Source organism: Neolamprologus multifasciatus, chromosome 23 (assembly GCF_963576455.1).
Source record: "Neolamprologus multifasciatus chromosome 23, fNeoMul1.2, whole genome shotgun sequence".
Taxonomy (NCBI): domain Eukaryota; kingdom Metazoa; phylum Chordata; class Actinopteri; order Cichliformes; family Cichlidae; genus Neolamprologus; species Neolamprologus multifasciatus.
The window spans coordinates 8,345,500-8,359,251 of record NC_140460.1 but is presented as its reverse complement, the minus strand read 5'-3'; the positions used below and the strand labels follow the sequence as shown (position 1 = coordinate 8,359,251).

At 40.0% G+C, this 13,752-nt stretch overlaps 1 protein-coding gene across 1 annotated transcript in view; it reads right to left on the bottom strand.

Moving 5' to 3' along the window:
- impact (impact RWD domain protein) overlaps positions 1-13,752 on the bottom strand; it is a 32,663-nt gene that overhangs the window by 14,754 nt on the left and 4,157 nt on the right. Inside the window, exons 5-8 of the mRNA XM_085150694.1 lie at positions 13,609-13,694; positions 3,283-3,411; positions 3,104-3,198; positions 1,300-1,373 (exon numbers count right to left, since the gene is read on the bottom strand). Of these exons, the coding sequence (XP_085006820.1) occupies positions 1,300-1,373; positions 3,104-3,198; positions 3,283-3,411; positions 13,609-13,694 (384 nt within the window). The remainder of the gene's footprint in view (positions 1-1,299; positions 1,374-3,103; positions 3,199-3,282; positions 3,412-13,608; positions 13,695-13,752) is intronic.

The following is a 13,752-nucleotide window of genomic DNA, read 5'->3' as shown; positions in this document are numbered from 1 at the left end:
CTTTATTAGATGTTTCCTGTAGTGTCCTTTTAATCACAACTGATTCATTTCACATTTCTATACCCACACCTGGGATGTCTCGATTGAACTGACAAGTCATGCTACAGCTTTTAAGTTGGACCCTCACTTGCCATCCAAAAGCTTGAATTTTATTCTTTTCCCATTGAAGCTGTTTGGGTAATTGCCTTTTTGAATCAGCCAACCTTTCATAAGCTGCCATTCAATTGTCAGAGAAAAATTTGCTTGATACAATTTTAAATTCAGTGATTGAAAGACGTGCAGGCCCTGAAATAGCAAAGCAGGTCCACGCTGTGGTACTCCGTCGTGACATTTTTGTTCAGATTAGTTTCAGCTGGTTTCCAGAATAGATTTTCCTGTTTCACTTTAGTTTGTATTGTTTGAAAATGTTTAATTTTAGTGTAGTATTATCGTACGGATGCTATGTGTGAGGAGAATCAGTGAAGATATTACAATAAACACACAGAAGGATTTGAAAGCAGCTGGCTCACAGTCATGTAGATATCTCAGTCTTAATGAACACATTCATCGATCACTAATAAGGCAAGTTATAGTAAAACTTTGCTACCCAGCTAACAAATATTTAAACTAAGGCTTTTCTAAGTTCACAAAGTCATTTCATTTAGTTTTTTTCTTTCAAAAGGCTAGCTTTTATTTTGATTTAGCTCTATTTGTCTGTTTCATCATAAGCTCATCATAAGCTTGTTGCTGAATTTCCCAACATTTTTGTGGTCTTCCTCTATTTAGAAAATTCTTAATCACTATTTTTCTTGCACAGAAGGTGCTTTACTGTTACAATTGCTTTCTTTTACACCTCTTATAGGAGTCCATATTGTGCTCCTGCTGTGATCAACTGCTAAGAAAAGCAGCAGTTTTTCATACTGTGGAATATAAAACTCACAGGGCAGTAGAAATGCTTTCTCTATAATGTCACTTCTAAGGTTCAGAGAAATTCATGTTTAAGGCACGGTTTACATCACATCATCATTCTTTACATTTAGAGAAGGACAAGTCTACAAATCACACTCCCAATCTTATCTCATCTACTGGAACACTTGAGACTTTGCAGTCTTTAGCACAGTGGTTCATTATTTTTCCAACCCACACTCAAACAGTAACTGCTTGTCTGTTACTACTTTAGTGTGAATGTGTTTGTCTATAATTACACCTTAGATGAAGAGCAAACCACACATTTTGAATAATCAGTGTAGAAATCCAAGCATTACAAAGGGTTTATACATTTTTTTAGCAACTATATAAGCGATATGTAACATTACTAACCTGTATGCATAAATATTATGAGTGGCACTGGCAATCTTCTTGTTTTCGTACAGCTTCTCCAGGACCATTTTAACCTGTAACAAATAATGTGGGGAGTAATGAAATGTCACTCTCAGATGCATTTACACTGACTTTCGTGCTGAAGCAAGGCATCTCCTTTTCAGCACTGTGCTAGCTGCAACCTGCTTTCATGCTAAAATCCTGACTGAAGGCATACTAAAACAGCAGTGATGTCCAAAAGAAGGTCAGACTAAAAATGATGCTGTATTTGTGCAGATGACAACTTGTCAAGTCAACATGCTGTCTAACACTGCTGACTAATGCACAAAGCAGCATTAGTCAACTGTTTATGAAGCTAAATCCCCTCATGTATTAATTAAACAGACACTGAAAGGCTCAAAATAAAACTGAGGCTTGACTATAGTGTGACAAAAATTGGCTTTAAATTCATGCCTCCCCTGCCTGTTCCATTTTTGTAGTGCTGTCACCATCGTGTCACCTTCGAGTTAGTTACCAAATTTAGCCAGTTGTCTTCTGTGCTGGCAAAGGCTACAGCAACACTTCAGAAGTTACTCTAAAACAGTTAACACACTGTATGTAACAGACAGACGTAGCTTTCAGCTCTGAAAGATGACGGCATTGTGCCTTAAACCTGCACTCCCTTTAATGACCAGAAGGGGGCGAAGGGGGTCATTGCTTAAATTACCCATTTAATAGATGACCTCTGTAAATGCTGTCCGAATGAGTTAATCGCTAGTCTCAAGTCTTCTTAAATGCAACATTTCAGACATCATGGTCCACATTAGTCTAAAAATTTCAGATAAAGCAGAGTGTGCTTTAAGGCAGGGCTACCTTGAAAGTCACAAGCTGCCACCATATGAATGTACAGTGTCCCTCAGTTACCCAGTCAAATCCACCGTCACTGGTCACATCCATTTCCATAACACCAAAATGCAAAGGGTGAAAGCAGCACAACAGGTTCACCAACGGGTGACTTCATTATGGATGAAGATACATATATATATATATATATATATATATATATATATACAGGTCAAATGACCCTAGAGGACACAACTGCAGATAATCACAGTACACAGAAACAGTAGAACAGCAGATTAGATTTGTGCAATAGTTACTGCAGACTGGGAACTCTGTTGACTCTGGGACTTCATTGGCTCTAGCGCTTTATATTGTGTGCAAGTGGTTTTATGGAGTCCTTAATGTTTTTTAATATCATATTTTCTCATATGCACCAATCGGGAGTCTCACTCCTGAATGCAATGACAATGAAAGCCTTTTTATTTTATGCCATTTAGTACTGACCAATTTAGAAGAACAAAAAATAGGCTATACTGAAGTTGAAAAAAACTAATTACGTGCCCAATTTGTTTTTCTTTATATCTATAAATGAAATCAGTCACTTCCAGATCAGTATATAAAATTACGGAAATGATGTCCAGTTCTTCGTCTATTTGGTTTATGTCCTCTAAAGAGGACAGCTGTCTGCGTAAATATTTTTATACAAATGACAATTCACAGCAGGTGGGAGCTTTTAAGATAAGCTGGTATGTTACCAGAGACTCAGAGAGTGAGATTAGCATGCAGGAAGGCACCAGACGATGTTTCAGATATAAATTATCCCTCATCAAGTATTTCTGTTGAATTTTGTATGAATTGTTGATTGCAGAGAGGAGTCATCATTCATGAAAAAAAAACGAGGCACAAAATTCAAACTGTACACTGTTGGAGCTCCATCTTTTTATGCATATCATTTTTTATTATGCTCATTTCCATGCTGTACCTGTCTGGGAGTCACCACAGGCGCCAAATGGGGCTGGAAGGTACTGCGTCGGTCTGTGATCGGGTTTCCATGTTTAATTGGAGGCAACTCCTCATCTACAAGATAAAATATTATCCGTAATAAGACAGAGACTGATTTTGTCAGAAGTGATGCCATCGTAGACTAAAATGTGCTTTTACCATTTGCCTGTTCCAGGAAGAGGTGCACATTTTCTGTATTCAGTCTGAGACTGCTGAGATCTGGAATGTCTTCATCATCATCATCGACATCCTTCTCAGCCGTCATGTTCACTTTTTCTGGTTCTTCCACTGAAGGAGGTAATATAAGAAATGTTATGTCATGTTAATAAGAAAGTTGGTTTTTTTATATCCCTGATGCCTGTAAAGGTCTTCACCGAGCTGTCTGCAGTCTCAGGGTGCCTGGCACTGAAATGACACCTACTGAGCAAATCATCGCCAAATTACCATTACATAACCTTAACATTGGTATGTGAATGCATGATAATGCTAATATAATCTTCGACCAGAATACTGTAAATGTGACTGAGTAAAGTGCCATCGATAAAACAGGAAGGATGTGACTGCAAATTAATTACAACACATCTGACAACATCTAATAAAAAAGCCAATGTCGAGAGATCAAACACCAAAAGCCGATCTAAAGGTGCTGATATTAGCACCCTGTTGTTATGGAAACAAAGGTGTGCCATGTGTGAGGACAGCCTTCATCAGCTGATAATCTATGCACATATAGATCATGTCTTATACGCGGTCTTTCAACACAATCAAAAATAAATGTGCCAAAATTAAATGCATGCATGACCTTCCCTCAGCTTTTGATCATAGCAAGCTGATATCATAGCAGTTAATAAAATCTGCTCTTTGAAAAGTCTGCCAGCATTAATATTTAAGTATCCTCCAACAAAAGTTGGGATTTTAGAGAATAAGCTTTGTTACCTGTCTATATTTTTGTAATTGTAAACAAATCCCATGAAAACATCAAACCAGCGACGTATTAATAACAACCATGGCGAGCCAGATGGGTTGTTAAGCAAAATCAATTGGAAAGCCTTTGGAAAAGGGCATGCTCTTGTTAAAAACACTAGGAAAGATGTTTCTCTTCTTCCCCACCAATCTGATCAATAAACCATAAGATGTCTCTATAAGAAGCATGTAGCTTTTAGGCCTGAAACATGTACAAATGTACAAGTGCTTGAAACTTGTATTTATTATAAATGAGCTGTATGACGCATCACCTCTAACTGCAAAAAGAAGAAGTCAGGCAGCACAATAAAGCTCCTCTTGGTCAGTTTTTCATAGATTCATTTGCCCGTTGCATCTGAATTTCAAACACCAAGGTGTCAGTGGCCAAAGCTGTCGTCCCAATGTACAGTGGCCATGTCTTTCTTTTATATACAGTCTATGCTTCAGACTCAGGTCATTCTCAAATGCACGATCGTGTCATCTAGTGTATGTGCGGCTGAATTCTCTGAGCACCGTGCTTATGTTTTTCACACACTGTGAATTTTCCATTAGCGTGAGAGCACCTACATGTAAAAATAAGCTGCAATCCAAGGGCTTTCAAGCATTAGCAGTCAGTGCAGGTAACGATGACGCTTATAGGTTCTTTATTCTTCAGCACACAGAACTGACAAAATAAAAACCATTAGGCAGATATTTATGTAGTTAGACCCGTTATCACTCTGTGATAATTAACTGTAAGCTGCACATGGAGATAAATACAGATTGTTGAATGGATAATAAACTGAACTAATTACTTAAAACATTAAAATACATGTCTATGGTACAAATCATCACAATTAATTATTTCTAAGCCTAATTAGCCTTAAGACTAAAATCATTACAAGCTTATAATTATACATTTAAACTAATTTCAAAATTTGACTTGAAAATGTTCCTCCTGTTATTGATATAATGACCTACATCTTATTGCAGTTATCCATTTAAAGAGGTTAGTGGTAGTAAAGTAGCTGCTCTTGTTCATTTTCTTTTACCACTCAGTTGATGCTAAACTCAGCAATGCCAAATAAGTCTGAACTTCTCTACTTTGTTTTTTTCCATCCACTAGATTTTATCTTAGAAGTTATTTTTAACTCTAAAAAAACGATAGAACTCTGTGTGTTTGCTGGGCACTATTTTCAGCTGTGGATTAGCACATTTAGGTGTTCTTGAGTATTCTGTACGCATGAACTACTTAAAACAGACAGTGGAACATGTCACCAACTGCGATAGTGTGACTCACTCTAGTATTTGTAAGAGTATATCAGCTACAATTCATTTCCTTGGAGAAAATATGCAAATGCAAAATTGTCATAAAAAGCACGTACCTTTAAAGTGAACTAAAAAAAACAACCTTGTCAACAACAGGGGTCTGTGGCACAGAGGATTTGCTGCAGCAGGCTTAGCATACACAATACTTTTTAGTAGAATTAATCCATCGTTGTTTGTGTGTGTGTGTGTGTGTGTGTGTGTCTTTTCCTAATAGGATTTAGGAAAGGAGGAGGCAAATACAGACTTTAATATGTGTGTTTGTGTGTGTAGTAGAAGTATATTTTTCAGGGAAATAAAAGCTAACAAATCTTAGAGGACCAGAATAAAGAGAAGAAATGGCAAAGTTGAGCTGCTCATGGATCTATCATGTTTTACGCTAATAAAGGTTCACAATATTTATTCTATGCCTGCACACAGCACAAACAGGACCGAACCACACACACAAAATTACAAATCATTAAAATGTTCTATATTTAGATGAATAAATTCTGTTTTTCTACCTTTTTTTCCTCCTGTGCGATCTAATGAATCCAAACTTCATCATCAGAAACAATATTCTGTCTGTACTTTTCATGTCTTTTCTCATGTTTACCCACTTTTCATTTCCTTTTCTGTGAAGTGTACATCTTCAGACTCATCATCCCCCTCTTCCTCTTGCACACAATGTCCCTGTCTTTTGAATGAATGAGCTGTCAATCCCGCTCCTGAGCTGAAGTGCTGTGACCAGTTATACTTATTACCACATGAATTGCAGAAAGGGGAATTATGACACGCAACAATGGGGAGGACAGTTAATATTTTTCAAGCTTGTTGCTCAAAAGAGACCGTCTGCCTCAATAATAGATGCTGCTCAGCGCTAGATAATCGAGACAGACAAGAAAGCCCCCTTCTGAAAATCTGATTTGGTGTGACACTTGTAGAGAATCTTTAATTTGAGAACCTTTATGTCTTTTTACACTTCAAAAGATTCTGCCGGGGTAACCAAAGGTATTACACTGATATCGATCTCAATTCAGCGCAGTCACTCAGAGTCTTGAGGAGTTTTGAAGGCCCCTACAGGCCTTTTCTGCTCATCTTATCACAGCTTTAGACCGCACTAGACAGATGTCTTAGGAACGGAGGAGTGTCCTAACAGAAAAGAAGAAGCATAAAGTGGGTAAGTGGGTTGATCCAATAACTGACCTGCTGGTAATCAGTGGTCTAGATCCTGTCCAATGTGTAGATTATCGTGTAAACAAGTCCTTGGAAAGACTGAAACTGACATTTTTCTAAACCCACAGCCAAAAGGTTTGTCCAAAGAAAAGGTCAAATGAACTGCCTCATTGACTGTCACCCACTTGCTCTAATCCCCACTATAAACAAATGCTTTGAGAGACTCATCCTTGTTCGTATTAAGGCAGCCATACCTGCTGACCTCGACTCACACCAGTTTGCATATCAAGAAAAATGATAAACATAGGATGCAGTCATCACAGCTCTCCACACAGCTCTTACACAGTTTGTGGGTTTTAACTCAGCTGTAAATATAGTTATCCCTCACAAACTAGTTCACATACCTAAGCTTAGGCTGTTAGTAGTGCATGTGTTTACTGGACATCCTGAGCACCCAGAATGTCAGGATGGATGATACTCTTATCCTGAACACTGGCACATCACAGGGGTGGGTTCTCAGCCCCCTCTTCTACTCGCTGTTCACTCCTGATTGCTCTCCCATTGAATACATAAAATTTGATGATGATGAAAAGGCCTGCAGGGAGGAGGTCAGGCATCTCACACACTGATATTATCCCAATAATCTGGACTTAAACACAAGAAAGTGGACTTCCGAAACACACTGATCACTCTGCCCTTTGCCACACAAAGAAGAAATAGAGAGGTTAGCAAGCTTTAAGTTCCTTTATGTTTGCATCTCGGCTGACCTCACCAGGACCACAGACATCTCCCATCAGGTGGGGAAGGCCCAACAGAGGTTTTACTTCTTGGGGAAGTTAAAGCACGCTCACCTGACCTACTGTTGCACAGTGTGGTTCGTCAGCTGCATAGACGAGAACAGAAAGGCTTTGCGACAGGTGGTGAGGGTGGCAGAATGTGTTATCGGTGCCACTCTACCCTCCCTCTGTGACACTGGTTGACTCCAAAGAAAAGCCTGTTGTTTTACAATGTACCACACCCAAACCAGACTTCACCTATTCTTCCCTCTGCTCTCTGGGAAGAGATTCAGATCAATCAGGACCAAAATCAGCACCTTAAAAAAACTCTTTTTTATTCAGTAAGAATAGACTGTCCTCTAATAACTGGAAATTTAGTTTTAAGCATGTTACTCGTATCTCTTGCACCGTGCAGTGTTATTCTGTATGTGCTACCTCACTGTGTTTATCATTATTTCTATTTATTTTATGTTTATACTACAGGCTGTTTGTCTTTTGTTGTCAAAGAGCTTTAGAGCCGCTGAGTGGTTTTTCATTGTATTGTGAACAATGACAATAAAGATCTATTCTATTCTATTCTGTTCTAATTTATCAGTCGCAACCACCACTTGACAGATTAATAACACAGTGAGCTACTTTCAGCTACTTTCACTTATTCATGTGGTGGCTCCACATGTTTGATTTGGCAGTTTGTACCCTTCCTGATATGACTTTTCCTGTGAATCTGTAAACCACTACACTATGTAGACAACTAGTCAATGAGATAACACAAAAAAGCCAAGAAAAAAAGAAGTACAGTTCTGTCAAGGATAGATACATGCAAGGATAAAATAAGAAATTTAAGCTTAAAATGTGATATTTCAAAGTCAATTTATCCAACATGTCTCACCAAAAATAACCTACGCAACCCATATGCAGTAAAAAAGCAATAAATGATACAGCTTGTTTGGGTGAAGCAGCCCAGGAGGGTCATTTAACTCTATAATCCAGCACATGGAGTGTCGTTTTTACACCTTTAACTTCATCAGTTTGTATATAGAGATTGTTAAGCCTCAGTCCTTTAATATGTATTCAGGAATCACGTGCAAGTTTACAGGAGACAGTGTATACACACAGACTGTAAATAAAAGATTGACATAGCCGCTGTAATGCCACCGGTGGGTAACGCCCTAATTACACCGTCCTACAGACTGGCAGGTGACCCCTGTCAACCAAATATTGGCCCCTGTCAACCAAAGCAATGACAAAGAGGCTTCTGGGGCAGCACCCTCTCATTTCCAGCAATAACTTGCCAACCAGTTAGAGCAGGGGTGTCAAACTCAAATACACAGTGGGCCAAAATTCAAAACTGGAACAAAGTCGCGGGCTAACATTAATATTTATTGAAAAAAAATCTTCCAGATATAAGAATGAATCTTTTCTTATGGAATCAAATAAGTTTTGCTGGAAAACTGAATATGGAACAAGCAAAGCTTAATACTAAACAATATATATATTAGCTGTATAATACCAGTAGGCCAGCTCTAATAGTAATTTGGTATGGCTTCGCGGGCCAAATGTAATTAGGCTGCGGGCCAAATTTGGCCTGCGGGCAAGAGTTTGACATCTATGACTTATGGCAAAGTTACAGTCTCAATGTTATTCTTTATTTTTTCTCAGTGTCTTCTTGAGGGACAGTATGTGTATATGTGTACGTGATATTAAATGAATGTTTAAGTGCAGGTTATTGTGCAGACTCAGCACAGAGCATCAAAGAGTTGATTTGTAGTGTGTCACATCAGTGTGGTGGCAGCCAACATCAAAATAGTGTTGTCAAAAATGACAATAGCGTTGGCATTTTTGTTATTTGTGTTTTGTAATCTTTATAAAAACCTAGAAAAAACCACCTCTTAATCTTTGGTATATGGCGAGGTGCTGTGGACATCCAAGTTTCTGATTGTGTAGATTTTTCAAATCAATACCATGGTTGCATCTACTGAAAATCTCTGTGAAGCTTAAATCTCAGTGACCTTGACTTCAAGGTCAGAGGTCAACTTTTCTGAAAATCGGAGGAGTTTTACATTTATAACACAGGTATGTCTACTAGGAGGCTGAAGGGTAGCACTATATATTTATAAACAATCAAACACAACAATTTAGTTCCAATTTGTATGGAATTTATTTCTGTAAACATGGTGTTTTAGGTCGGATTAAAGGACAGATGTGATGGTAAGTTGTCCGCTGCTCTGCTTTGAATATTGGTAGGCTTTTTTTTTTAAATTTTCACAAGAATTGCTAGTTCCCCTAGAGTTTTGGCCACCCCAGCAATCAGAAGATTCCCTATGAGCAAGCATTTAGCGACAGTGGGAAGGAAAAACTCCCTTTAAAAAGGAAGAAACCTTCGACAGAACCAGGCTCAGGAAGGGACAGTCATCTGCCGCGACTGGTTGGGGTGGGGGGAGTGAAGATTAAAAAAAAAAAAAAGCCAAAGTGATAATTATTGGAGCAGCTTAATTAATATTTCCAGTGTAATTTGCTGTTAACATCCTTTTCCAACCCCAGTTTGTGTTTTTATCACTTTTGTCAAGGGTGGAAGATGCCATGCTGGAGATTGACTCTGTATGGTTTTTCAATGTTGATACTTGGGAACCTGTTGGAGAGGCCAGGGTTGAAAAAGGGATGCCGTAGAACCTCCGACGGTGTTATCCGCTGGTGTGCATCCAAGGCCAACATGTCTTTAATTAGGCTGACAAATAAGCGTTGGCCATCTTCAGGTCCTCGTCTAAACATCATTATTTGTTCGAGGTCATCCAGACGTTTAAGTTTTATGTATCTTGTCTCCAGGGACTCATATCCTGTCTCGTATTTAAATTGTTGGGCGGTCTTAAATGTCCAGCGTTGTTGGTTGTAGTTGTAGTTGTCTTTTGTGAAATAGTCTTCAGTGTACACGCCAGGATCGAGAACATGATCTGGTGGCTGACCCTGAGTCTCTATGATGAATTTCAAAACATCATAATATTTTTTTCCAGGGTAGAGTGGCACCCCTGTAACAAGCTCAACAGCCACCAGCCCCAGAGACCACATGTCACATGCTTCGTTATAAGGAAGGCCAAGCATAACCTCAGGTGCACTATAACCAACTGTCCCCACACGGTCACCAGGCATCACTGCAGACGCAGGACATGCGAGGCCAAAGTCTATAAGTCTGACTTTGACTGGAGACTCATAGCGGTTTACAACTATGATGTTTCCAGGTTTGAGGTCAGCGTGCACTATTCCCAAAGAACCCAGGTGGGACAGAGCATTTGTGAGTTGACCTAAAATTGGCCTGACTTCGCTTATGGGGAGACGCCGGTTATTCGGGTCCCCTATGTAGTCCCACAGGCATTGATCAAGGAGTTCAAATTTCAGGCAAACTCTCTCTCTGTCAAGGAAAAAGCCGTTCCATTGAACAATGTTGGCGGCATCTGGATCCAACCTTCGCAGCTGCTCCAGGATGAAAATTTCCTTTTTTGCCTGTTGCAAAATATCAGTGCGGTTCTTGTTCACCTTAATAGCCACAGTTTGGTTGGTTTTGGTATCACGACATTTGGCTACAATACCAAAGCCCCCTTCTCCAAGGAAAGCCTCTACCTTGTAGTGGTTTCCCAAAATGCTCCCTTCAACTATTTCAAGCTCATCTGAGCTGAAGGATGGGCTGGCTGATGTGTGGACGAATACTTGCTGAGAAAATTCAACAGAGTTTTGAAAACTACAGTTGATTTTCTCTGATCTCTTGCATTTCAAGTTTGAAGGGTGCTGAAAGACCACAGGGTTTTGTGGTCTTTCAGCACTCATGTCAATGCAAGGGGAACTCTTAGGGTTGAAAAAGGGGTGCCGGAGAACCTCCGACGGTGTTATGCGCTGGTTTGCATCCAAGGCCAGCATCTGTTTAATTAAGCTTACAAACAAACGTTGGCCATTTTCAGGTCCTCTTCTAAACATCATTACTTGTTCGAGGTCATCGAGATGCGTCAGTTTTATGTATCTTGTCTCCAGGGACTCATATCCTGTGTCGTACTGAAATTGTTGGTCAGTCTTAAATGTCCAGCGCTGTTGGTTGTCGTTGTCTTCAATGAAATAGTCTTCAGTGTACACGCCAGAGTCTAGAACATGATCTGGTGGCTGACCCTGAGTCTCTATGATGAATTTCAAAACACCATAGTCTTCATTTCCAGGGTAGAGTGGCACCCCTGTAACAAGCTCCACAGCCACCAGCCCCAGAGACCACATGTCACTTGCTTCATTGTAAGGAAGGCCAAGCATAACTTCAGGTGCACTATAACCAACCGTCCCCACACGGTCACCAGGCATCACTGCAGACGCAGGACATGCGAGGCCAAAGTCTATAAGTTTGACTTTGATGGGAGACTCATGGCGGTTTACAACCATGATGTTTCCAGGTTTGAGGTCAGCGTGCACTATTCCCACAGAACCCAGGTGGGACAGAGCATTTGTGAGCTGACCTAAAATTGGCCTGACTTCGCTTATGGGGAGACCCTGGTTTTTCCGGTCCCCTATATAGTCCCACAGGCATTGATCAAGGAGTTCGAACTTTAAGCAAACCCGCTCTCCGTCGTGGAAAAAGCCGTTCCATTTAACAATGTTGGCGGCATCTGGATCCAACCTTCTCAGCTGCTCCAGGATGAAAAGTTCCAGTTTTGCCTGTTGCAGAATATCAGGGTCGCTCTTGTTGACTTTAATAGCCACAGCTCGGTTGGTCATGGTATCACGACATTTGGCTACAATACCAAAGCCCCCTTCTCCAAGGAAAGCCTCTACCTTGTAATGGTTTCCCAAAATGCCCCCTTTAACTATTCCAAGCTCATTTGAGCGGAAGGATGGGTTAGCTGACATGGTGAAATGTGTTGGCTTGGTCAGTGAATTGCTAAGTAACGCGAAATTCTCTCAAAACTCTCCAAAAGGGTTTGCTTACTGTCAGGTCAAGGTCCGTTGAGCAGCAAAGTTTAACAGAGCAAAGCTCCTATTTAAGGGTTTTGTCTCTCAGCAAGATGATGACATCACAAGGGATCAAAGGCATTCTACTTTGGATCAAAGGCATTCTATTTTTGATCAATGGCATTCTATTTTTTCAGTTGAAACACTGGAAAAAAAATAGTGTTTCAACAGGGCAGGCTGGCGCCCTGTGGGAGGCAGAGGTGATAAGGTAAGGATGCAGAGGATAAGAAAAGATCTTATCTGTCAGCTCATCAGCGAGCAGCCGCAGAATCACAGGTGCAGCTTGGCAGGGGATGGAGAGTGAAGACAAAATCAACAATGACTTATGGCAGGGGTGTCAAACTCAAATACACAGTGGACCAAAATTCAAAACTGGAACAAAGTCACGGGCTAACATTAATATTTATTGAAAAAAAAAAATCTTCCTCCAGATATAAGAATGAATCTTTTCTTATGGACTCAAATAAGTTTTGCTGGAAAACTGACTATGGAACAAGCAACGCTTAATACTAAACAATATATATATTAGCTGTATAATACCAGTAGGCCAGCTCTAATAGTAATTTGGTATGGCTTCGCAGGCCAAATGTAATTAGGCTGGGGGCCAAATTTGGCCCGCGGGCCAGAGTTTGACACCTATGAGTTAGAGAATGCACAATGCTCTCTGTAATTGCCAGCAGGTCAAGAGGCTTGTGTGACTGAGGCCTTAGTGGTTATTTTACTTTGTTGTATTTTGCTTGTTTGTTTTTTTCTAACATATGTGAACACAGTTTAATGATATGTTAGCACTGGTGAGTTATTAGCTGAAGCTAAAGCCTTCTCAAACTTGGGTGTCGCCGTCACCCGCTCACCCAGCAGGGTGACAACAATACCCCAGTGTTTTACAGCTAAGGGATACAAACTAAACCAAAACAACACATACTCACAGAAAGACACTATAAACTGAACAGCTGACTCCTTAGTATCTTTTAGTAAAACCAGACAAGAACGTGAAGAAATCCCTGTAACCTAAAGTGGCCACACCCTTAATTCTGCACAACTTAACATAGTTCCCATGGATGAATTATATAAAAACTAACCAAAGTGCATTCACTATCAAGGTGGGAATTATTTACTTTTTGTACCAGGGTGTAAATATAATTATTTTGAGAGTTTGAGACTAAAATGTCTACAGTTACGACTCTATGAATTCAACGAAGCACTTCTGGAGAGGTCAAGACTGAGGTGGTCTGTCAGGTGTTATTCTGAGTCATTAAAAATGGCCACAAAGTGTGACCTCAAGTGGGAATTTCCTTTTTTCACACCTCACCTGTTTCTGAGTTCTGGGACTTCTCAACGAGGAAATCTCTAACTTTTTCTACCCACAGGTAGAGGATGCTCTCCCCCGCGTGCTCCCTATACAAATGAAATATTTTTATGTGAGAGTGGGTCAAATAAGAGGCATGCAAACTAC